The sequence below is a fragment of the Terrapene carolina genome, unplaced genomic scaffold (assembly GCF_002925995.2).
Source record: "Terrapene carolina triunguis isolate 2854851 unplaced genomic scaffold, T_m_triunguis-2.0 Scaffold670, whole genome shotgun sequence".
In the NCBI taxonomy this organism is placed as follows: Eukaryota; Metazoa; Chordata; order Testudines; family Emydidae; genus Terrapene; species Terrapene triunguis.
In genome coordinates this window covers 51540-74566 of record NW_020665021.1, presented here as the reverse complement: position 1 = coordinate 74566, position 23027 = coordinate 51540, and the positions used below count along the sequence as shown (strand labels likewise).

General features: G+C 47.1%; 1 protein-coding gene across 1 annotated transcript; it reads right to left on the bottom strand.

The window, feature by feature from the left end:
* Positions 1-7789: 7789 nt before the first annotated feature.
* On the bottom strand, positions 7790-22599 carry TAPBPL (TAP binding protein like). The gene is made up of 7 exons (XM_024208384.2): positions 22476-22599; positions 21422-21670; positions 12230-12505; positions 10925-11266; positions 10381-10710; positions 9531-9626; positions 7790-8470 (listed from the first exon to the last, which is right to left on the bottom strand). The coding sequence occupies exons 1-7, from the start codon at positions 22522-22524 to the stop codon at positions 8430-8432; spliced, it is 1383 nt and encodes a 460-aa protein (XP_024064152.2). The 5' UTR covers positions 22525-22599; the 3' UTR covers positions 7790-8429.
* Between the last annotated feature and the right edge of the window lie 428 nt (positions 22600-23027).

The window sequence follows — 23027 nt, the reverse complement described above, 5'->3', positions numbered from 1 at the left end:
CTACAATGCAATGACTCACCTGCACAAGGCCACATCAGGGGAATTGCTCAACCTTGCCTGGTGACTCAGCAATGCCCACCAGACATGCCTGGACTTGTGTTCTCCAAGCACATGGTGGCACTAAGGATATAAAACAGACCACAGTGCCCCCATACTTTGCCTTTTCTCCTCCCCCCACCTATGCTGCAAGCAACAAGGACACTGAGAAGACTGGACTCCAACAGAGAAGACTGGCCCAGGTTGTACTATGAACTGCAATATCTAGTGGGGTGAGAAAAACTGCTTAATATAGATGTTGCCCAGTCTAATAGGGTTGAGAGTTTAGACTGCGTGCCTATATTTTATTTTATTTTGGCGACCACTCTGACTTTTTGCCTATCACTTATAATCTTTTGTAGTCAATAAACTTGTTTTACTGTTTATCTTTACCAGTGAGTTTGCCTGAAGTGTTTGGTAAATCTGCACACGTTTACAAAGGCTGGTGTATATCCACTTTCCATTGATGAAGCGGTGAACCAATTAATAAACTTGTACTGCTCATCAGACGGTATATTCCTGAGGTACAAGGCTGGGAGCTGGGGGGACTTGGCTGGTGCCTTTCTGTGTGTGATTCATGAGTGACTCTGGGAGCACTCATGCAATCTAGCTGGGTGTAGGACTCCATATGCTGTCATGCTGAGTGATAACAGCACCTGGAAGGGTTTGCTGCTGGTCACTAGCAAAGCATTGTAAGAGCTAGCTCAGGCTGGAGAGTTCAGGGGATACAGCAGTCCCACAGTCCCAGGCTGCACCCCGGGGATCCTATCACAGTGTGATGACATGTTTAGAAAGACAATAAGGCCTCTGGGACAGCTGAGACAGGGCTAAGAGCTTGGAGGATTTCATTGTCTGAAAAACTGGACATAGACATGGAAAGCAGGAGAGCATTCCAGGAGCATGAGCATATCATGCAGGATGAGATGCTGTGGATTATGAAGAACCAATCAGACATGTTGAGGCATCTGGTTGAGCTTCAGAAAAAGCAGCTTGAGGCTAAACTCCCTCTGCAGCCCTGCAGAACTGCCTGCAAGCATTGCCCTGTTCCCAATCCCCCTCCTCAAAATGTTCCAGGAGCTGGGGGTGGGGTGTGCAGAATCTCTTCTACTCAACACTGAGTAGGGTACTAAGAATGAAAGGCAGCCATTCGAAGACCTTTGATGGGCAAGACTTCTGTGCTTTCACAGACAAACTGACTTGGTTTCTCCCCTCCCAATATTATTCCACCATTTGCCCAAGAAACAGAAAGAACAGGAAAATAATGTGTGTGCAATAAAAGTATTTGTTTCGAGAATGAAATGCTCTTTATTTTTTCCAATCATTGAGGTATGGTGGGAGGGGGAGTTACAGAGAAATTGATGCAATGGAGGGGATGGTAGGGGAAGGCACAACACAGATACGCAGTGCACATTACTGAAACAGGTTTTCAAAGCATCCAGGAGATGCAGAGTTCCTTGCTGGGCTCTTCTTATTGCCCTGGTATCTGGCTGCTCAAAATTAGCTGCCAATCTATCTGCCTCCATAACCCACCCCTGCAGAAACTTCTCTCCCTTTGGCTCACAGATATTATGGAGCACACGGCAGGTAGTGATAACAATGGGGATATTGCTTTCACTGAAATCCAACCTAGTAAGCAAATTGCGCCAGCAGCCCTTTAAACATCCAAAGGCACGTTCCACCACCATTCTGCACTTGCTCAACCTGTTGTTGAAACGCTCCTTACTGTTGTCCAGGTGGCCGACGTTTGGCTTCATGAGCCACAGGAGCAAGGGGTAGACTGGGTCTTCCAGGATCACGATTGGCATGTCAACATCATCGATGCAGCTTTCTGAACAGACCTGTGTTCCTAAAGATGCGCGCATCATGCACCTTTCCTGACCCTCCCATATTGATGTTGGTGAAATGCCCCTTATGATCCACCAGTGCTTGCAACACCATTGAAAATTATGCCTTACAGTTTATGTACTCTTTGGCAAGGTGGTCTGCTGCCAAAGGCATATGCGTGCCATCTATCACCTCACCGCTGTTAGGGAACCCCATCATGGCAAAACCATCCACTATGTCCTGCACATTGCCCAGAGTCACTACCCTTCTTAGCAGAAGTTGATTAATGCCCCTGCATGCTTGGATCACAACAGATCCCATGGTGGATTTACCAACTCCGAATTGATTCCCACTGACCAATAGCAGTCTGGCATTGCAAGCTTCCACAGAGCTATCAACACTTGCTTCTCCATAGTCAGAGCAGGTCTCATGTTAGTGTTGCTGCACTTCAGGGCTTGGGAAAACTCTGCACAAAGTTCCTGGAAAGTGGACTTACGGATTCAAAAGTTCTGTAGCCACTGCTCGTCATCCCATAGCTGCATAACAATGCAATACCATCACTCTGTGCTTGTTTCCCAGGACCAGAAATGGTGCTCCACCCTTTTCAGCTGCTGCACGACTGCCAGCAGCAACCAGGAATTTTTTCATCCTATGGCTTGCAGCAGGGCTGCTTGCATGACATCGCAATGTTCCATGAGGCATTGCCTTTCTCAGCTCTGGAAATACTGCAGGATAAGGCAAAAGGTGTTTCTAATGCTCACAACAGTGCACAGCTGAGTGGGGTCCATGCTTCTTGGGGTTTGGCATGCACACGGCTAAGCCAGGCTTTTGAAAGAAAGGCATGAGAAAGTGCCATTGATATCAGGGTAAGGAGGGAGGGAGGAAACTGCATCATGGGAAGCCAAAGCCATGTTCCCATTCCCCCCTGCATCAATGTTTTGGTCCCATGAGGCATTGTAAGCTCTTCCCAAAATCCCACTGTGGGATAGCTACCCATAGTGCACTTCTTTGTGTATCAATACAAGTGTTGCTAGTGAGGACACACACACAACCAACTTAATTACTGTGGCGGCTGGATGTCAACTTACCTTAAGTTGACTTAACTTTGTAGTATAGACATGCCCTCAGTTACCTTTTAGCCTGCAGTACACCAACCACCAAACCCATGGAGATAATTTTCATAAAATTAATACAGATATCTCCCAGTTTCTTCATAGCAGTATTTTAGTAGTGGTTGTACCAATGAAGTCTACCAGTATACACTTCCCTAGTACTACTCATTACTCACCTCCAAGGAACTTTTTGCCACAACATTGCTTTGGGATCTCATGATCCCCACATCCCTTTCAGAGCCATTGTTTTCTAGGAGATCTCATTTGGTTGCATTCTTTCTTCTTAAATATATGACTTAAACTTTTGCTGTATTAAAATGCTTTCTGTTTGAATGAGCTCAATTTACTGAGCAATCCAGACCATCTGGATGACTGCCTTGTCCTCATTTACCACTCTGCTAATCTCTGTGTCATCTGCCAATTTCATCAGCAGTGATTTTATATTTACTTCCAGACCTTTGGTAAAAATATAAAATATCGTCTGCCTTGTAAAACTCCACTAGAAACACCTCCATTCAAAGATTATTCTCACTGATCATTCCTTTTTGAAATGTCAGTTATATCTGTCCATATAGCATGAGCTTTATTGATATTGTCTAGATTTCACCAGCCAACTCTTTTAGGGCTCTTGTTATCTGGTCCTGATGCTTTTAGAGCAGTTATCCCTAGTAGATGCTGATTTAACATTCTCCTTAGTTACTAATAGATGGGGAAGCAGTTCATCAGCCTTATGCAATACATCCGTTGGCTTCCTTCCAAATATAGAAGAGAAATATTTATTAAATACTTCTGCCTTTACTGCATCATTTTATTAACAATTTTACCATTTTCACCTAATAATGGGCCTGTCCCATTATTGGGATTTCTTTTGTTCTTGGTATACTTAAAAACCTCTCCTTATTGTCCTTAGTTCTGCAGCCATAAATTTTTTTCTGGATGTCTTTAGCTTTCCTTATCAATTTTCTACACTTCATAACCTCTAATGTATATTGTTTGCCATCTGCCTCACTTTTTTCCATAGATATATCTGCCAGATGGAGTTGGCAGCAACAAGGGCTGGGGCTCAGTGTCTATGGGTTCCTCTTACCAATACAAAAGAGAACCATCTCAAGCCCCTATCCAGTAATCTGATAAAACTAATTAGCACCCTTGGGCACCTCTAAGAGTCAATACTTACCCACTCAGAAGCACTGAGTCTGTATATAACACAAGAAAACTTTTGTTAAAAGGGAAATAGAAGCCAGCATTACTTTGGGAAAACACCACAACCATGATTCAAAAGCATGTAATCATAAGCAACACCCACGTCACAGTACATTGGGGCAGTGTCCTTTGTCTCAGTTTCCCATCTTGCAGCATGAAAGTCTGACAAATAAATGTTCCTTTAACACGCCACTCCCCTCTCCCTGAACTGCACCCTACTCACAGTTGGCTGTCCTTGGTCAGCGAAGACCCTTAGTTCAGAGGTGCATTCACCTGGATTCACTTCCCACCCCTGAAAAGGGAGCGGGAGTTTCAAGCAATGTCTCTGCTGCTGCTGCTGCCTCTGCAACTAGCTGACTGCTTGCACTGTACTCTGCCATCACTAGCTACGTGCTACCACCTCTGTTGCTGTTATCTCTGCTGCCGTTCAGCTCTGCTGCGGTCATCAGTGCTGCTTGCCACCCACTGCCACTTCTGCGATGCCCCATTCTGAGGTTCCACCACTTAGCCCAACTCTTAGTGATTTCTCTGGACAGCGAGGAACCTCTCTACTATTGCCTCTTGTCTTTTATTGCAACACTGTCCTCAGACCAGGTTGAAGGCTTAGAGCTGCTCCTCAGTGATTTCAGCTCTGATAATCACTCAACAGAAACAAGAACTTTTAATTGAGTTTGCTCAACTCTCCCTTTAAACACTAAAGAGAAGAGAACCAAATAGTATCTAGAACCCTTTAAAGCAGAGCCCACACCACTAAATAAAAACATCTGTCCCTAACCCATCTAACTTTCACTGGGATGGGACATTCCCTACCCCCTACTTAGCAAGTGGGTTTGAGGTTAGGGTGACCCCCTCAATCAGGGCATGCTAAGCACAGTTCTGCTGCCCTTTACTCATACAGTAAGGATAACAAGATTTTATTACCCCTGCATTCTAAGTGATTTGTATCCCAAAATCAGCCAAAATTGATCACTTTGGCAACGTAGCTCTGTCTGCTGAACACCTAGGTGTGTGTATGCAAATATAATCTGGTCCTGAAGTCTTTCCCTCCCCGTTTCTTTTTGCTGAATTTTCTTTCTGCTGCCGTGAATGAAACTCCTGCGTGGGGATGGGGATCATTACTGAGACAGACCCTTTACCCCAGTTTGTTTCCTATTGGTTACACTTCATATTGCTTGTTAGGATATAGATATTCAGGCCTATTTCCTATCGAAAATAAGGAAAAAGGAACTTGGATTTAAGCTTGCTGGAAGTTCACCCCAATAAATATTGAATTGTTTGTACCTTCGGACTTTGGGTATTGTTGCTCTCTGTTCATGCGAGAAGGACCAGGGAAGTGGGAGGGTGAAGGAATAAGCCCTCTAAACATTGCTCTTTACAGAATGAGGCTGGGAATGAAATACTTCATTTTTACCTTATTACTTTTGCAGAAAAGGACAAAGAAGAGAATTGTATAATAACTAGTAAACTTCTATTGTGATCTGTCACTTTGCAATTTCACCCTTCCACCCCTCCTGAGAGGTGGTGGCATGATGATTCTCCCTCCCCAGACCTTCCAATTCAGATGAGTTTGGAGTTAAAGTGGAAATGTGTTAGAAAAATAACAACAGGGTTTTATTCAGAAGTCAAATTCAAACTAGCACAAAGTGCAGTGAATACAGTATCTCGTTTGAGCCAGTTACAGAGTGAGCCCCACTCCTCACCCACACCCTCTCCACCCTGAGCTTCCCAAATACAGCATTTTAGCAAGATACTAACAAGGGATGTAACTGGCTCTCACTCTCTCCTGCTGAAGAACCTCTTCATATAAATAATTAAATATTCATTGGACAAGAAAGAGGAGACAAAGCAGGAGTTTGACTCTGTAGCTCAGTGGTCAGGGCAATCCCCTGAGATGTGGGAGAGGCCCAGCTCCAAAAATATTTCATCTATATCAAGTGGAACAGCTTCAGCAGGGGAGACTGAGACATAACCACCCCAGAATACTCAACAACTCAGTAGTTAGAGCACTCACCTGGGATGTGGGAGAACTGACTTCAAGTCCCTGCTCCAACTCAGGCAGAACAGGGATACAAACCTGGGCCTCTTACATTATAGGGGAGTGCTCTACCCACTAAGCCAATAATGTTATTAAGTTGCATTATTGTAGCACATGGGATCCCTAGTTGTGACCAGGACCCCATTGTGCTAGGCACTGTACAAACAGAACAAAAAGACAGTTCCTGCCCCAAGGAGCTTACAATCTAAGCGTAAAGCAAGAGACTTGTAGGGGAATAAAAGGAAACAATGAGACAATAATGGTCAGGCTGATCGGCATTCTAACCATTGTCAATATATTACAGGCATCATGGCAAAGGAGAGTTTTGCGGATGTATTTGAAGGTGGATGCTTTGTGAATGTTTTCAGGGAGCCCCTCCCAAGTGTGCTGAACAGCATGGGAGAAAGTAGAAAGATGCTTGTCTGAAAATGTAACCCGTGGCCAATGGAGGCTGGCATGATAGGCCCATCAGAGATGAGCATCAACAGTTCAATACCAAATGAGAGATGCTAGGTAGGGTGGGAAATGGCCAAGAAGGAACTAGAAGATGAATACAAGCAGCTTATATTTGATGTGATAGAGAAGGGAGAGCCAGTGGAGGGATTAAAAGCTAGGGATGACATGGGCAAAGTGATGGTGTACACATACACACATACGTGTATACATACACCCACCAAATTTTTGACCTGCTTGCTCCTAGCTTTCAGAGTAGCAGCCGTGTTAGTCTGTATCCGCAAAAAGAACAGGAGTACTTGTGGCACCTTAGAGACTAACAAATTTATTAGAGCATAAGCTTTCGTGGGCTACAACCCACTTCTTCGGATGCATATAGAGTGAAACATATATTGAGGAGATATATATACACACATACAGAGAGCATGAACAGGTGGGAGTTGTCTTACCAACTCTGAGAGGCCAATTAAGTAAGAGAAAAAAACTTTTGAAGTGATAATCAAGATAGCCCAGTACAGACAGTTTGATAAGAAGTGTGAGAATACTTACAAGGGGAGATAGATTCAATGTTTGTAATGGCTCAGCCATTCCTAGTCTTTATTTAATCCTGAGTTGATCGTATCTAGTTTGCATATCAATTCCAGCTCAGCAGTCTCTCGTTGGAGTCTGTTTTTGAAATTTTTCTGTTTTAAGATAGCCACCTGCAGGTCTGTCATAGAATGGCCAGACAGGTTAAAGTGTTCTCCCACTGGTTTTTGAGCTGGAATTGATATGCAAACTAGATACGATCAACTCAGGATTAAATAAAGACTGGGAATGGCTGAGCCATTACAAACATTGAATCTATCTCCCCTTGTAAGTATTCTCACACTTCTTATCAAACTGTCTGTACTGGGCTATCTTGATTATCACTTCAAAAGTTTTTTTCTCTTACTTAATTGGCCTCTCAGAGTTGGTAAGACAACTCCCACCTGTTCATGCTCTCTGTATGTGTGTATATATATCTCCTCAATATATGTTTCACTCTATATGCATCCGAAGAAGTGGGTTGTAGCCCACGAAAGCTTATGCTCTAATAAATTTGTTAGTCTCTAAGGTGCCACAAGTACTCCTGTTCTTTTTGCTCCTAGCTGTCTTTGTTCAAGGCCTGATCTGAATCTGATAGGTATGCTCTGAGCATGCCTCTGGGATCAGTCCCTGCAGGTGACAAAGGCAGGGTATTGCTTAGGTTGACAATCCTACTAGGGATTATGCATGAGCTAGGGAACCAAGCAGCTCAGTGGCATCAGGAATTAGGTGATTTTGTGTATGTCCACAGGCAGAACTTAGGTGCTTAGGGGACTTTTCCAGCAGAACCTTAGGTGCCTTAGGAATTTAGGCAGCTAAAGGGTTAGGCACCAGCTGAGCAGAGGTTTGAGGATCTCAGTGGTGCCTAAATGTTGGACTTAGGCACCTAAAATGCCTACATCCCTTTGTGGATCTAACTCTGTGTACCTGAAAGTGTGAGAAGAACAGTGTTACATGGAGGTTAATGATATTACCCCCACACACATGATGGAGACACCCCCTTTTCTCTGACTCCACCTTTCCAGGGTCACAAGGGTCCTCCAATCCCTTCCTACAGAGCTGCAAGAGAGTCCCTGGAAAAGGTGACAGCTCCATTAATGTAAAATGGGAGATTAATTTCAGAGTGGTTGGGTCTTCATCTGGTATGGGGTCCGTCAGAGAGGGTGCAGGAATAAGGGTAACTGAGTTAACTGTCCCTTTTACCCTGAAGTCTCCAGAGATTTCTTAGACTTTGGATCAACTGAAAAGAGAGAAAAATAATGAGATTCAGGGTGACAAAAACAATCAGTAAAATGTCATTCTCTTCCATGTTCTGCAGCTACCAGGGCGATGGTAGGCTACTATTAAGGGCTTTCCCTTTCCCCTGCCCTGGTTCTTGTCATGCAGACAGAAAGTAGAAGACCAGAAGTAGTGCACCTTTGATCCTACCCCTTATAATTTATGGTCATTTTGGAGGGTTTCGGGTCTGGGGACTTCAGTACCACCTCTTCTGTATCCCATGGGAGGAGTAAGGAGTGAGGTTGTTCTACAGTCAGGGACAGGGATTTCTTTGGCTTTTAGTGTTTCTTATACCTTCACTCCCATTCCTCTTGCCCCTCCCAACTGGCTGCTTGACCTTATCTCGGGAGAGGCAGGACTGTCCTTCAAGTGTCTGCTCATATATTACACACCCATTCTGCCCAACAACACTTTAGCTCTATCTCTTCTCTCTTTTCACCTGATCTGCTTGTGGGCAGATGTAACACACAGTGTCTTTGTTCTTTGTTCATACATATTAGTAAGAATATAAAAATATCAAAAGTCAAATGGGCAAACAAGACCCAAAATTCTGTCTCAGGCAAATATACAGGCCTGAGTACTACATTATCATCATTAACACTCCTAAGAGCTACCCCCTCTCCTCCCCAGCAAGAGACACTGTAAGAAGAGAAGCAGGAGAACTAGCTACGGAATGATCTCCCGGTTACTCCATTTCCAGCTTCTCCCGCAAGGAGGCACAATGGAAAGGAGGTAGGAGCACGAGGTGTGAGGGGAGCTCCCAAATACTCCAGTCTGGGCTTCTCCCAGCAAGGCTGCTGTAGGGAAGGAGGCAGGACAGCTGGTTGTGAGGGAGCGTCCAGCTATGCTACTCCCTATAGGAAGCACTGTAATTAGAGTGGCAGGAGCGCTAGCTGTAGCAGGTGCTCCAAGCTACTCCAGTCTCTGCCCCTCACAGCCAGCGGCACCGTAGGGAGCCGGACAGGAACTCTGACTGTGGAACCTCAGACTAGGGAGAGGGCTGAAGTGCTTTACACTCTTACCTGTTTTTCTTCTCCTGAGCAAGAGGCCAACGAGAGCAGCAAGGAAGATGAAAGTAGCAATGAAGGCTCCCACAAGCTCTTTAGATGTTTTTTGCTCTGTTGGAGAAAGAGGGGGAGTCAGTGATGTGAAGCTCATCTGAGTCTGTTTCAGAGAGCTAAAATTCTTCACACAGATCACACACAGGGCAGGGCTGGGATCCTATTGGAGGAGAGATGTGGAAAGTTCCTGGGGAAAGATTAGGATCTCATTAGAGAGAAGTGACAGTCCATAGGGCAGCATCAGGTCCCATCAGGGGGAGAAGTATGTGGTGGGGGGAGGGCACAGTATGCTTTCAGGCAAAGCTGGCTTCTTATTGGGTAGAACAGTGCCACAGGGAGCAGGGACTATGCTGAGTTCCTATTGGGGAAGGAAGGGGGTGAGGGCAAAGAAGGTCCTGGTTCCCTTGGAGACAACAGTGTATAGGGGTCCTTGGGGCATGGTTGGGTTCCCAATAAGGAGTCCGCCGAGCAGGATCAGGGTCCAAGTGCTGCCTTTTTGCTCCCTTGAAACGACTGTCCCCTTAACAGTGTAAGGTGCTGCACGATGCAGAGAACATGCTTTACAAAGTGCTTTAGAGGATGCAGTAAGAGCTGAAGAAGTGCGACTGAGAAGCCAGGAGAGGAAAGAAGGGATGGGGAATGAGGGCAGGCAGGGAAATTGGGAGAAATTGGAGGGTGCTCCAAATGGGATGGGGTTATAGTACCCACCAATTGAGAGGTGAGGGAAGAGCTGGAGCTAGGAGATCAGAGGGTTGAAGCAAAAGCTGAGAGGCGGGGCAATAAGCACTCACCCTCCTTTCCCCCTGTTTACCTGGTGCTCTGAGCTGGGCACTAGCTGTGATTGGCTCTTCAAGGGCCAGATGCGAGACATGGCAGCTGTAGGTGATAGGTCCCAGCTCTGTGGCTGTGTTGATACTCAGGTACGAATTGATGCTGTAGGTGCCATCCTGGGCTTGCCTATGGCTGGAGAAGTATGTGCTTGAGCCTGAGATAGGGACCTTGTCCTTGTCGTCAGGGGCCTCCCGTGTCCACTTCACCGACACATCCAGGGGGTAATAGCCAGAGATCTCACAGGTCAGGGTAGTGGCTCCATCCCCCTCACGTGACACCATCTCTGGGAACAAACGGACTCTTGGGGGCTCTGGAAGGGGTTAAACATGAAATTAAATCCAGCCGGTGATAAACTGTGTTTGAGGGGATGGAGTAGTACAGAGGAGTCCCTCAGCCCCACTGGGTGGAGCTGGGGAAGCAAGGAGGGGAGCAGAGAGATAGGGGGAAGGGTGAGGTTCTGGTGAATGGGGCCTGTCTCCCCTATTGCCCCCTGACTAGGTATCCTTAGAGCCTCATTGCCTCACCGACCAACTGCAGCTGGATGATGTTCTGGGCCTGGTGCTGGGGGGTGGACAGTAAACAGATGTATGTTCCTTCATCCCCCACACCCACTCCATGCAGGCTAAGCGATGCATCTCCAGTCTCCAGCAGCTGCACCACATCCACGTGGGCCGTTGACTGTTCTGCTTGTGCCACGTCCCCCGCCTGGTAGTGAAAAACTCTACGCCCGCTGCCTCGGTGCTGCAGCCTCCACTCCAGCAAGGCCAGTGGAGAGCTGGAAGCCAAGGCAAAGCTGCAGTCCAGGGTGACGGAGGTGCCAAGTCGGGTACGCAAAGTAGGAGTGCGAGATGACAACTGGAATTCAACTAGGAACAAAGAGAAGGAGAAAGACGAATAGACTGAGAGAGTGTTAAATATATGTGGTTATGGAAGACTCCCCCTGGCAGGACATCAGAGACTGGGTCACAGTTCCACCCACCTGGAGGAAGCATGCTGTGGACTGATTGGCCATGCTGGGTTGAAAGGTTGGAGATGTGTCTCCCCCCAAGAAGCTCCCATCCTGCAGGCTGCAGCGCTATTAGCAGGGTATGGAGAGTATGTGCATATTGCTCTCCTTGCTACACCAAACTCTTGGACAGCAGACATAGCACTTGCCAAGGATCACAGTGGTGTGGCAAATAATGAACATAAGAACATAAGAACGGCCATACTGGGTCAGACCAAAGGTCCATCTAGCCCAGTATCCTGTCTTCTGACAGTGGCCAATGCCAGGTGCCCCAGAAGGAATGAACAGAACAGGTAATCATCAAGTGACCCATTCCCAGCTTCTGGCAAACAGAGGCTAGAGATACCATCGCTGCCCATCCTGGCTAATAGCCATTGATGAACCTAACCTCCATGAACTTATCTAGTCCCTTTTCAAACCCTGGTATAGTCTTATAGTGACAGTGGTGGGGAGAACAGCGGGGCCAGAATTGGGGAGTCAAGGGGCACAGAAATGCAAGGGCAGAGTGATCAAGGGGGCACATTGGTGGCCCAGCAGTTACATCCTGCAGATAGCAGGAGGCCCAGAGGGCCCCGTACATTTGAGCTTCCCTCAAGAAGAGAAGGATTATCTATCCTGCTAACTCACAGCATGTGCAGTCCCTTTCTCTAGTTCCCTTAAGTCCCGGACTACAGAGTGGGGTGGTATTCCTGGGGTCTCTAGTTCCCCTAGCACTCCTTGGTGTGGAGGCTTCAGCCCTGGAGTGTCTGGCTCCAGTACTCCCTGGTGCAGTAGGTGCATTCCAGCACTAAGGTCTTTTCCCCTCATTTGCCACTTTCTTTACCTGTGGTCAGCACTGTGCCCTCCTTGCTTACAGGGACCTTCAGCCTTGGGTGCAGCACAACCATTCTGTCATCTTCCTCCCTGTCACTGCTGACCTTCAGCACCAGGGCTATGCTGATCCCACTGGACAACTTCAGGGTCCCCATGAACCAGGAGGCCTGGCTGGGCCCCTCATCTGCCAAGTGTAGGCTGTATGGAGAGATCTCACAGGTCACTTCCTCCCCAGCACAGTCTGCATGCAGCAGGGATTCCGCATATGGGACGGGTACCAAACTTGCTGTAATGAGAAAGAGAAGACATGTAGTTTGATGAATGGGACAGGAAAAACAGGATCAAGTTTCAGTAGGGACCTAATCTGGTGAGACGGCAAGGGCTGTGTCTACACCTAGTGTAAAATGGGGTCAGGCTGCTGCTATGCAAACACAAGAGCCTTAGCATGTAACATTGGTCTTCCAGCTTGTTTAAAGAAGTTTTTGTGGCGAATGAAGGAGTCATATGTATTATTTTTATGAATATCATATATTCTTCAGTTTACCTGTTTGCTTTAACTATGCAGCCAGACTGGATAATCTCAAAGGCTGTTGGGGGAAAACAACAGGGAACAAAACAATAACAGACAGACGATACCTTAAGGGAACAATAGGGAGAGCTATAATTTGGGAAATACCTACCTGCCTACATACCAACCATGCTAGCAAGGTTTATTCTTCCCAAGCCTAAACCTAGGAGCAAAGGGGATGCTGAAACATTAAAGGTCCCAGCCTGAAAAAGGAAGAGGTATTGAGGGCACAGCAACAGCTAGAGATGTGTGTCTGTCAAAGAGAAAATCTACTTGCCAAATCAATTATTGTTACTGAAGCACATGCCAATCTTTCTTGTTGCCTGCACTCTCTTCAGCTATACTCCACGTGACAAAATATGGGAGTGCTTTTAATAATTTGTTAATACTGTATATTGGCCTGGCTCTGGTGAGGTGGTTTTTGTGAGAATGTCTTTGATTACGGTCTTCCCAACAGGTGACCATCTGGGACAGTCCAGGCAGATAGGAGAAGATGGCTCAAGATGATCCTGTAACAGCTTTGCCAACTTTTTCTTATAGCCCCCGCTGAAATCAAACATTTGCATGAGAATTTCAGCTTCGATTAAAAAGGTAAGTTTCTAACCATCGTGATTGAGGAGAAAAACTTTGTTTCAACCGCTAAGTAAAAATATTTTGTTTTAAAATATTTGATTATTTTGTTGGTCAATATCACTGGTCACAGGTTCCCAAGGGAAGGAAACACAGGTGCCCAAAACCTAGCTGGACTTGCACCGTGATAAGCAGCTGTCATACATGGGGCACTGGTCCCAGCCCTGATCCAAGTATGGAAGAATCACAAGATTCCATCCCAAAACAGACAAGGGCAAGAGGCCCAAGACCTGATTTGGGTTCTCTGAGAGAGACTAGAAAGGGGACTGAAGTGCAGCTAGTCCTGTAGCTGTGATACTCCCCTTCTTGCACCCTCTCCTCTCCTTGTACCCCACCCTTATACCCCTGGCAAGTTGCAGACCCAGGGTGAAGTGTACGTTCTTCCACAAAGGAACTCTGTCCTCAGTTGAAGCAGCAGGTTCTGTGGCTTGGCGTCTAGGTGGGACATGAGGGCAAGGAAATGTATAGTATAGACCATGAGCATACCGAGATGTTTCAGAGATAGTCCAAATGTATAACATGCAGCCAGTTTGAAAGGTGCACAGTGAGGAAGGTGCTTGCAGAGCCCGGTGAACAGGATAGCTGTAATTCTGCTGCTGGTTTGATGCATATTCATTATGATGATATGATTACATTTTTAAATTACATTATCACACATGATTTTTCTCTGCATATATCATCAACTGGTTTGAACTCAGGACTTTCAGATCAACAACACAGACTTCTACCACTTGATCTCACTGGGTATGTCTACACTGCAAGTAGACACCCACAGCTGGCCTATGCCAGCTGACTCAGGCTCAGGGGGCTCATGCTGCAGGGCTGTTTAATTGCAGTGTAGACGTCCGGGCTTGGGCTGGAGCCCAGGCTCCAGGACACTGCGAGGTGGGAGGGTCATAGAGCCTGGGCTTCAGCCCAAGCACAGAAGTCTACACTGCAATTAAACAGCCCTGCTGCCCGAGTCCCCGAGGCCCAGTCAGCTGGCATGGGCCAACCACAGGTTTTTAATTGCAGTGTAGACATACCCAAGGAAGGAGTAAGTGGTAGCAGAAGTAGCCTGTGGAGCCTACGGACCAGGCACTAGAGGGTAGTGTGACACACTTTGCTAGAGGGTTACATAGCTGCTTGCTTGACAGCATAGAACTGTGGGTATCAGGATTCTCAGGCTCTCTCCTACATTCTCCCTAGTCAAACAGCACTTCAGCACTCTCACTGCAGAACATCCTCAAATCCCCAACCACTTTTTTTGCCACTTTCATGTCCAACCTTAAACTCTCCCCTCTCTTGTCATTTCCACTCAAAATCTTGCTGATTTTTTCAGCAAGATTAGAAAAAGCCGCTCTTTCCTTCCCCTTTGCTATCTTCTCTTCCTTTTTCACTATCACTGAAGCTGAGATCTCTCATCTGTAGCTTTCCTCCTCTAACCATTTCAGCAGCCCCACATCCCATCCAAGTGCATCCCCCTTCATCATGTTCTCTTTTGCCCCACTCTCTCCCTTCCTACCCTCCCTCATTCCCACCTTCTTCCTTACCTTCACCCCACACCTTCCCTGTTCTCTACCTCTCTACTATCAACTCCACCATGCAACTTTGCACTCTCTCTCTCTCTGTCTTTATCTAAGGAGGAAAGAAGGTGTCCATGTGTTTATGACAGTGGTGGACTACAGTTCAGGAGCCCAGGGTTGCACACTGCAAAATTGCCACGCAATAGCAGCTCCAACTGAGGTCCAGGGGTGCAAGTGCACCCACAGAAACTAGGTCCGGATAAGAACTGACTTGCACTGGCAGGACCACCTGAGGCAGGGTGTGCAAAAACATCCATCCCAAGGTGCCCCGCATCTGGCCCTCATTTTTAAAGTTCTCCCGCGATCCCGTATTACCCTTGGAAAGTCCCAGCGCCAGCTACTCGGCCTAGCAACAGGTCTCACCGACCAATACAAAATTCAGGTGGGCAGGGCAGCAGCCAATCAAAATATGATGTTGCCCTGGCCAATCATTAGGATCCAAGCTCACCCTCCTCTGCCAATTACAGAGCCAGAGAAGGAGTGTTTTTTTTCTACCCAGCAACACGGAACGTGTGGCCAATCACAAAAACACACCAATGGAAATATCAGGCAGGCCAAGCCCGCCCTCATTGCTATCCGGCCTAGCAACCTCTCAGGAAGGGTCTAAGGCCTAATAACATCGGGACAGATTTAGCCAATCAGGAAAGGAAGCAAGGTGATTGACAGACCAATATTAACCCCTTGAGGAAGCCAGTGCTGCAGGCTGCTGGTTTACTGTCCTTGCCTTAAGTAATGGAATTTGGGTGAAGACAGCTCACCCACTGCATTGAGAGGGGGTGAGGCTGGGAGTATGCAGCAGATCTTGGCTGGATCTAGGATGCCCTCACTGATCAGGAGGGCAATTCTTCAAGGTGCTGAGGTTGTTGAATACCTTGTGTGTGTTTTCCTGGACCACAGTGTCCTGTATCCACTGTCCTCGAGAGTAGCTCCTGGGATGCCCAGCTGAAGTAATCAACAGCTGGTGTCAGAGCCACTGTAACTGTCTTGTCCAGGGACAAAGAAGATTCCTTTGGTGGTGAAGGCAGCTGGAGCATTTCCCTCACTGCTTCTATCACATCTTCAGAGGTTCCCTCTAGTTCTAGGGAGGGTGCTCTGGCCAGCAACACCAGAGGCAACTGAAATCTTCTCCTCTTTGCTGAGACATTGGAGGGGACCCTGCTCCAAGATCTATGGGAGGGCAGGCCAATGAGGCCATGGTGGCAGGTTGTACTGATACTGGCATAACTGGGTATGCCCCATCCAATGCTAGTTCTGCACCAGGACTCAGTACTGCATGCTTCCGAGTACCCTTGGCGGTATCGACCTCGCTCCTCAGGTGAGGGTCCCTGCTCAGTGTGGTAGAGAAGGAGTATATTGGTGACAGGGATGAAAAGTAGCTCTCAGGAAACGGCAGTGCTAATAGTTGTGACAATGGCTCCAATGGTAGGGCTGATGGTGCCAATATCAATGTTGATGCCTGTACTAGTATTGGGTCTGGTGCCGAGAGGAGCAGTTCCCAGTCAAGGGCATATTTTGAAACTCAGAAGGGCTCCAGTTTTGAAGTTATGAAGTGTGAAAAAATTGATAAAGAAAGTTAAAGACATCAAGAAACAAACAGTGCCGGCAGGTGCAAGGACAATAAGGAGTTTTTTAAGTATATGAGGAACAAAAGAAATCCTAGCAATGGTATAGGCCCATTACTGGATGGAGATGGTAACATCAGAATAATAGAATATTAGGGTTGGAAGGGACCTCAGAAAGTCATCTAGTCAAACCCTCTGCTCAAAGCAGGACCAAACCCCAGACAGATTTTTTTACCGCAGTTCCCTAAATGGCCCCCTCAAGGTTTGAACTCACAACCCTGGGTTTAGCAGGCCAGTGCTGAAACCACTGAGCTATAATGATGCTGAAAAGGCAGAAGAGTTCAATAAATATTTCTGTTCTGTACTTGAAAAGAAGCAGGATGACATACTCATATCACATGAAGATGATGAAGTACAGTATTTTCAAGAACTCTGTGCCAGCAACACCTGGATAACTGGCACCCAAGAGTCATAAAAAAGTGTTGGCTGAGGAGATCTCTGGCCCGCTGATGTTAATTTTTAATAAATCTTGAAATACTGGGGTGCAATGGGGCACTCACCTCCTGAGTACCTCCTATTGGCTGGGTGCAGTACTGCAATCCTCTTTTCCCCACTCATAGTACCCTCTATAGGTTGTCAACCTTGCTAGGCAGGTCTTCAGAGGCTCAGCCCTCTGGCCAACTCACTGTCCTCAATAGATGAACCCCTTCCAGGGTAGCAAAAGTCCAACAAACTATCTGCCCACATGAGGGTCTTCAGCCCCATCTCTGGGACCTTTAAATCCAGTCCCTTCGCTCAGGCTTCTGAAGGAAATGTGTCCCCTTCTTGGGGCTTAGGCCACTTTGCTAGTGGCCAGTGGGGGAACAAAGGCCCACCCACTACTCCAGGTCCCAACTCAGGAATCCTATAAACCACAACCAAAATACTGCTGCCTCCAGTTTGCTGCTATTCCCTGGGCCTTTTCCCACATAGCTCCCTTCTCTTCACCCTTCCCTCAGGGCTGAAATTCTCAGAGCTTCTTCCTCCTCACGGAACACAAGTACCACCAGAACCCTCCCTCTAGTTCTCTCTCAAGCTCCTGTGACCAGCAAGGAGCACCCTGCCTTGTTCCTCTGGGCTCAGCCAGGAACTGACCTGCTCAGGCCCAGCAGCAGCTTTTATTTGATCCTCCTGGGCTCTGACTGGCTGCTTCTATGCAACCCTTCTAAGCAGGCCTGGAGGACCCACCTTCACTGCTCCTTTCCTGGGGCAGGGTGAGGTAGGACCTCCAGCAAGGGGCCTTGAAGGGCCAGGTACATCCTGTCACATGGGAAATTCCAGAAGACTGGAAGAGTGCTAATGTTGTGCCACATTTCAAAAACAGCGAGTAGGATGACACAGGCAACTGTAGGTCAGTTAAACTGATATCAATCCCCGGCAAAATAACAGAATAGCTGATACAGGATTCAATTAATAAAAAATTTAAATGACAGAAATATAATTAATGCCTCTCCTCATGCTTTTATTTTAAATAGATTTTGTCAAACAAACCTGAATTCATTCTTTGAGGTGATTGCAAGTTCGGTTGATAAAAGCAGATGTAAGACACTTAGACTTTTGTAAGGTGTTTGACTCAGTACTGCATGCCAATATGAGTTTAAAAATTAGCATTAACACAATATCAATACAGCACATGTTAAATGGATTAAGAACATTTTTGTCAATGATATGGAAGTAAATATAAAATCACTGCTGATAAAATTTTCAGATGACACAAAGACTGGCAGAGTGGTAAATAGCAATGAGGATGGGGCGATCATACAGAAGGAACTGGACCAGTTGGTAACCTGGTGTGACATTATCTGACTAAAATATGACCATGTAGATCGGGGTGGGCAAACTATGTCCCGCAGGCCGGATCTGGCCTGTCAGGGCTTTGGATCCGGCCTGCGGGATTGCCACCCCCATGGCACCACGGACACCGCGCCGCTTCTGGGAGCGGTGCGGGGACAGGGCCGGCAGCCAGGGAGCCTGCCCTGGCCCTGCTGCACCCCGTTGCCAGCCCAGAGCCACCCCAGGTAAGCGGTGCCGGGCTGGAGCCCACACCCCAAACCCCTCCTGCACCCCGCACCCCAAATCCCTGCCCTGAGCCACCTGCCACACCCTGCCTGCATCCCTGCCGCACCCTGCACCCCTCCTGCACCCCAAACCCCTGCCCTGAGCTCCCTCCCACACTCCTCCTTGCACCCCTGCCCTGAGCCCCTTCCTGCACTCTGCACCCCCTCCTGCACCCCAATCCCCTTCCCTGAGCCCCCTCGTACACCCCGCACCCCTCCTCTGCCCCAACCCCCTGCCCTGAGCCCCTTTCTGCACACCACACCCCCTCCGAAACACTGCACTCCCTCCCGCACCCCAACCCTCTGCCTGGACTATGGAATTATATCAATGGGAGCATTCTAACCAAGGGATCAAGGACCTTCTATTGATTTGGAAGCAACCAGAGACTTGACTTAAGCCAGCAGTTTATTCCATCACTGCTACAAGCCTGAACCAAGAACTCTGCAATTATTGTATGTACCTGATTCCTTTAACCAATTTTAACTTTCACCTTTCTTTCTTTCCTTTTATAAATAAACCTTTATATTGTAGATACTAAAGGATTGGCAACAGCATGATTTTTGGGTAAGATCTAAGTTATATATTGACCTGGGTATGTGGCTGGGCCTTTGGGATCAGAAGAACCTTTTGTTTGATTAAATTGGTTTAAAGAACCACTCATCTCTAAGTCTAGTGTTTTCGGACTTGGACTGGAATGCCTAAGGAAACTGCTTTTATGACTTCTTGTTAGCCAGTGTGGTGAAACAGAAGTTTATTTTTGTTGCTGGTTTTGTATATCTCATGGGAGAATAACCACTAGTTTGGGGTATGTCCGCCCTATTTCTCAGCAGTTTGTCCTGAATTTGGTATTCTCTGTTGTGATCCACAAAGGCACTGTTACACCTGGATGCATTCAAACAATTTGCATTTGAATACAGCCAAATGCAAAACTGTACATCTAGGAACAGGAGATGCAGGCCCAAGTTATAAAATTGAGGCTATATCCTGAAAATAGTGACCATCCAACAGATTTAGGGGCTGTAGTGGACAAACATTCAATATGAGTTCCCAGTGTGATGCTGTGGCAAAAAGGATTAATGTGATCCTTGAACATATAAACAGGAGTATAGTGTGTATGCCCCTGGTGAAACTGATAATGGAATACTTGTACAGATGTGATGTCCACATTTTAAACAAAACGTTGAAAATTTTGCAGAGGGTTCAGAGAAGAGCCACAAAAATTATTTGAGGGCTGGAAAAAGGTTTACAATGAGAGGCTTAAAGAGCTCAATCTGCTTAGTTTATCAAAAAGAAGATTGAGAGGTTACTTGATTCCTGTGTATAAGGGCCTCCACAGGGAGAAAATATCAGGTGTGAAAGAGCTCTTTAATCTAGTGAGAAAGGCCTAACAAAGAACTAATGGCTGGAAGTTGAAGCCAACCAAATTCAAATGAAAAATAAGACAGATTTTCTAACAGAGAAGGTGATTAGCTCTTGGAACAACTACCATCTCTTTAAGTCTTCAGATCAAGATTGGATGCCTTTCTGGACAAACACCAGTGATTGGGCTCAATACAGAGATAAAGGGGAGAAATTTTATGGCCTGTATTATACAGGATGTTAAACTAGATCAGCCGTTCTCAAACTGTGGGCCAGGACCCCAAAGTGGGTCGCAACCCCATTTTAATGGGGTCGCCAGAGCTGGCGTAGACTTGCCGGGGCTTGGGGCTGAAGCCTGAGCTCCACTGCCTGGGGCCGAAGCTGAAGCCATGCATGAGGGATTCAGCCCTGGGCAGCGGGGCTCAGGTTACAGGTCCTCTGGTTGGGACTGAAGCCCTTGGGCTTCGGCTTTGACCCCTACCCTTTCCAGGGAACTGTGGCTCAGACTTTGGCTTTGGCTCCCCACCCAGGACAGTGGGAATCATGCGGACTCAGGCTTCGGTCCCCCCTCCTGGGGTCATGTAGTAATTTTTGTTGTGAAAAGGGGGTTGCGGTGCATTGAAGTTTGAGAACCCCATAACTAGATTATCTAATGGTCCCTTCTCGCCTTAAAATAGATGAATATATTAATTAAAATCTATGAATATTCTGGTCTATGGCCTTGTCTATATTGGGACTTTAGCTACTGATATAACTGGGATTTTAGCCACAGTGCAAACTCTCTTCTGTATGATACGATTTATATCGGTGCAGCCTGATTATCACTAGGGCAGTTTATTCGGGTTTCAGTCTCCATCAGTGAAAATAATGGCTTTTCCTTTTTTCACTAGGAGTACCAATGCAATTATCTCAGAAGGGGACTGTGATGGTAATTCATTAATAAGTATGTGGTGCTCAGATATTGTGGTGGTGGGTCATGTGGGTAAGTAGTGTTGTTGTAGCCATGCTGGTCCCAGGATTTTAGAGAGACAAAGTGGTTGAAGTAATATCTTTTATTGGAGCAACTTCTGTTGGTGAAAGAGACAAGCTTTCAAGCTACACAGAGCTCTTCTTTGGATCTCAAGGAGGGCTGAATAAGAGCTAGCTCTGTGTAGGTCAAAAGCTTGTCTCTCTCACCAACAGAAGTTGCTCCAATAAAAGATTTTACCTCACTCACCTTGTCCGTCTAATGTAAGTAAGCTGATAGATAGTGACTCTGTCTCTATTTACACAGCACCCTTCATCCTGCTATCCCTTTGTCCATCACATGTCCTGTGAGCCCCTGGGGCAGGGCTCTGTGTTTTGAGTCTGTGCAGATTCAGTTCACTCATGGATTACTGTGGCTGGCATGGCAATTCTCCTATCCCCAGCTCCTCACTCACCTGAGACTTCAAAGATGATGGGAGAAGCGGAGTCAGTATTTGTGCCTGGCGCCTCATAATTGGTGACACTGTCCAAGCTTCCATCATCAGCAATGCTGACACCTCTCAGCACTAGGGTGGCAGGGTCTGAGGAGAATGATCCAGCAAAGGCACCCGGAAATCCACCCACAGCTTCCTCTATATAATGACAGTCCAAGACCACATCCACAGAGCGTAATTGGGACCCCGGGGCCAGCTCCACTGGCAGCTCTGCTGAGAAGAAAAAGAACCAGCTGAGAGGTGGGGTGCACACACACACATACACATACCTGCTGCCCCATTGGGACAAGACATTTGGCACTGACATCTTGCCCTTTGCTGGGGCAGCCCTATGGGGACAATCCAGGTGAACCCTGGGGCACGCTACCACCACACAATTCCCCTCCTTCCCTGGAACACCTCCCCTTAAGTACCTCTTCCCAGTTTGGTATTACTTGCCCATCCCCCACTGCCATCATCCTTTTGGAAGACCCCAGGCACTCTCCCATGATTATCAACTTATACTATCACACCTCCCTCTGGTGTCACCACCACAAGGTCCATCCATTTCTGGGGGGGGGCATGGGGGCCCATTTGTCTAATCCCTTCTGGGACACAAGCTGCTAATCAAACTGTTCCCCTCTTGCTCCCTGAGGCTATAATGCAGGGGTGGCCAAACTATGGCTCATGAGCCACATGTGGCCCTTTTACCCTTAAAGTGCGGCTCACAGAGCCCCCGCCCCTTCCCCCCATTCTCCACCTAACAGACTGGGGGGAGGGAGCTTGGGCCCTCTGCCTTGCAGCAGGGTGGTGAGATAGGGGCTTCTGCCCAGAGGGGAGGGGGCGTCTCGGGGCTTCAGCAGGAGCAGGGCTGAAGCACCAAGCGGAGCCCTGGCAGGTGCGCTCTGGCTCTGGAACTTCTGAAGATTGTGCTATGCGGCTGGGAGGGTTTGGCCACCCCTGCTATAATGGGCCTTCTGAAGAGGCATCCCTGTAGACCAGCCAGAATCCCACAGCTGACACCTCCTAAACTCACCAGCCTTCAGAGCCAGCACTCCACAGATGAGGATGAGCCCTAGATTCATTTTGTCCCCCAAACAAGGGGTTCCAGACACCCTAAAACATCAGGCGTCTGTGCTAGAATCAAACTCTGAATGAGTCTTCAGCCTGCCAGTGCCTTTGCTTTCACTTTCACTCTGACAACCAAAAACAGACTCAAGAATATTAACCCCTTCCTTACCTAAGAGAGGAGTCGGATAGCCTGAGACACTTGGAAACCAGATAACGGGAGATTGCAGGTTAGGATTGAGGGGCATCAGCAAAGCTGGCTGTTTAACTCTCTGAATTGCTTTTTGAGATAAAACTCTCCTGTGTCAGTCTCTTCCAAAATCCATTTTGTGCCACATTTTCTTTTTTTGAGATCCCCAAGCCTCTGTGGAGCCATTTGAATCTGTGTTCAGATGCATTTTTAAAAGATTTGTGCTCACAAAATAGTTTTTACTGATCATTCTTCAGCTGAATAGAAGTGCTTGAAAGTTGTCTCCTATGAGTTACGTGTAACAAACTATCTGAGTTCAGTGGGTGTGAC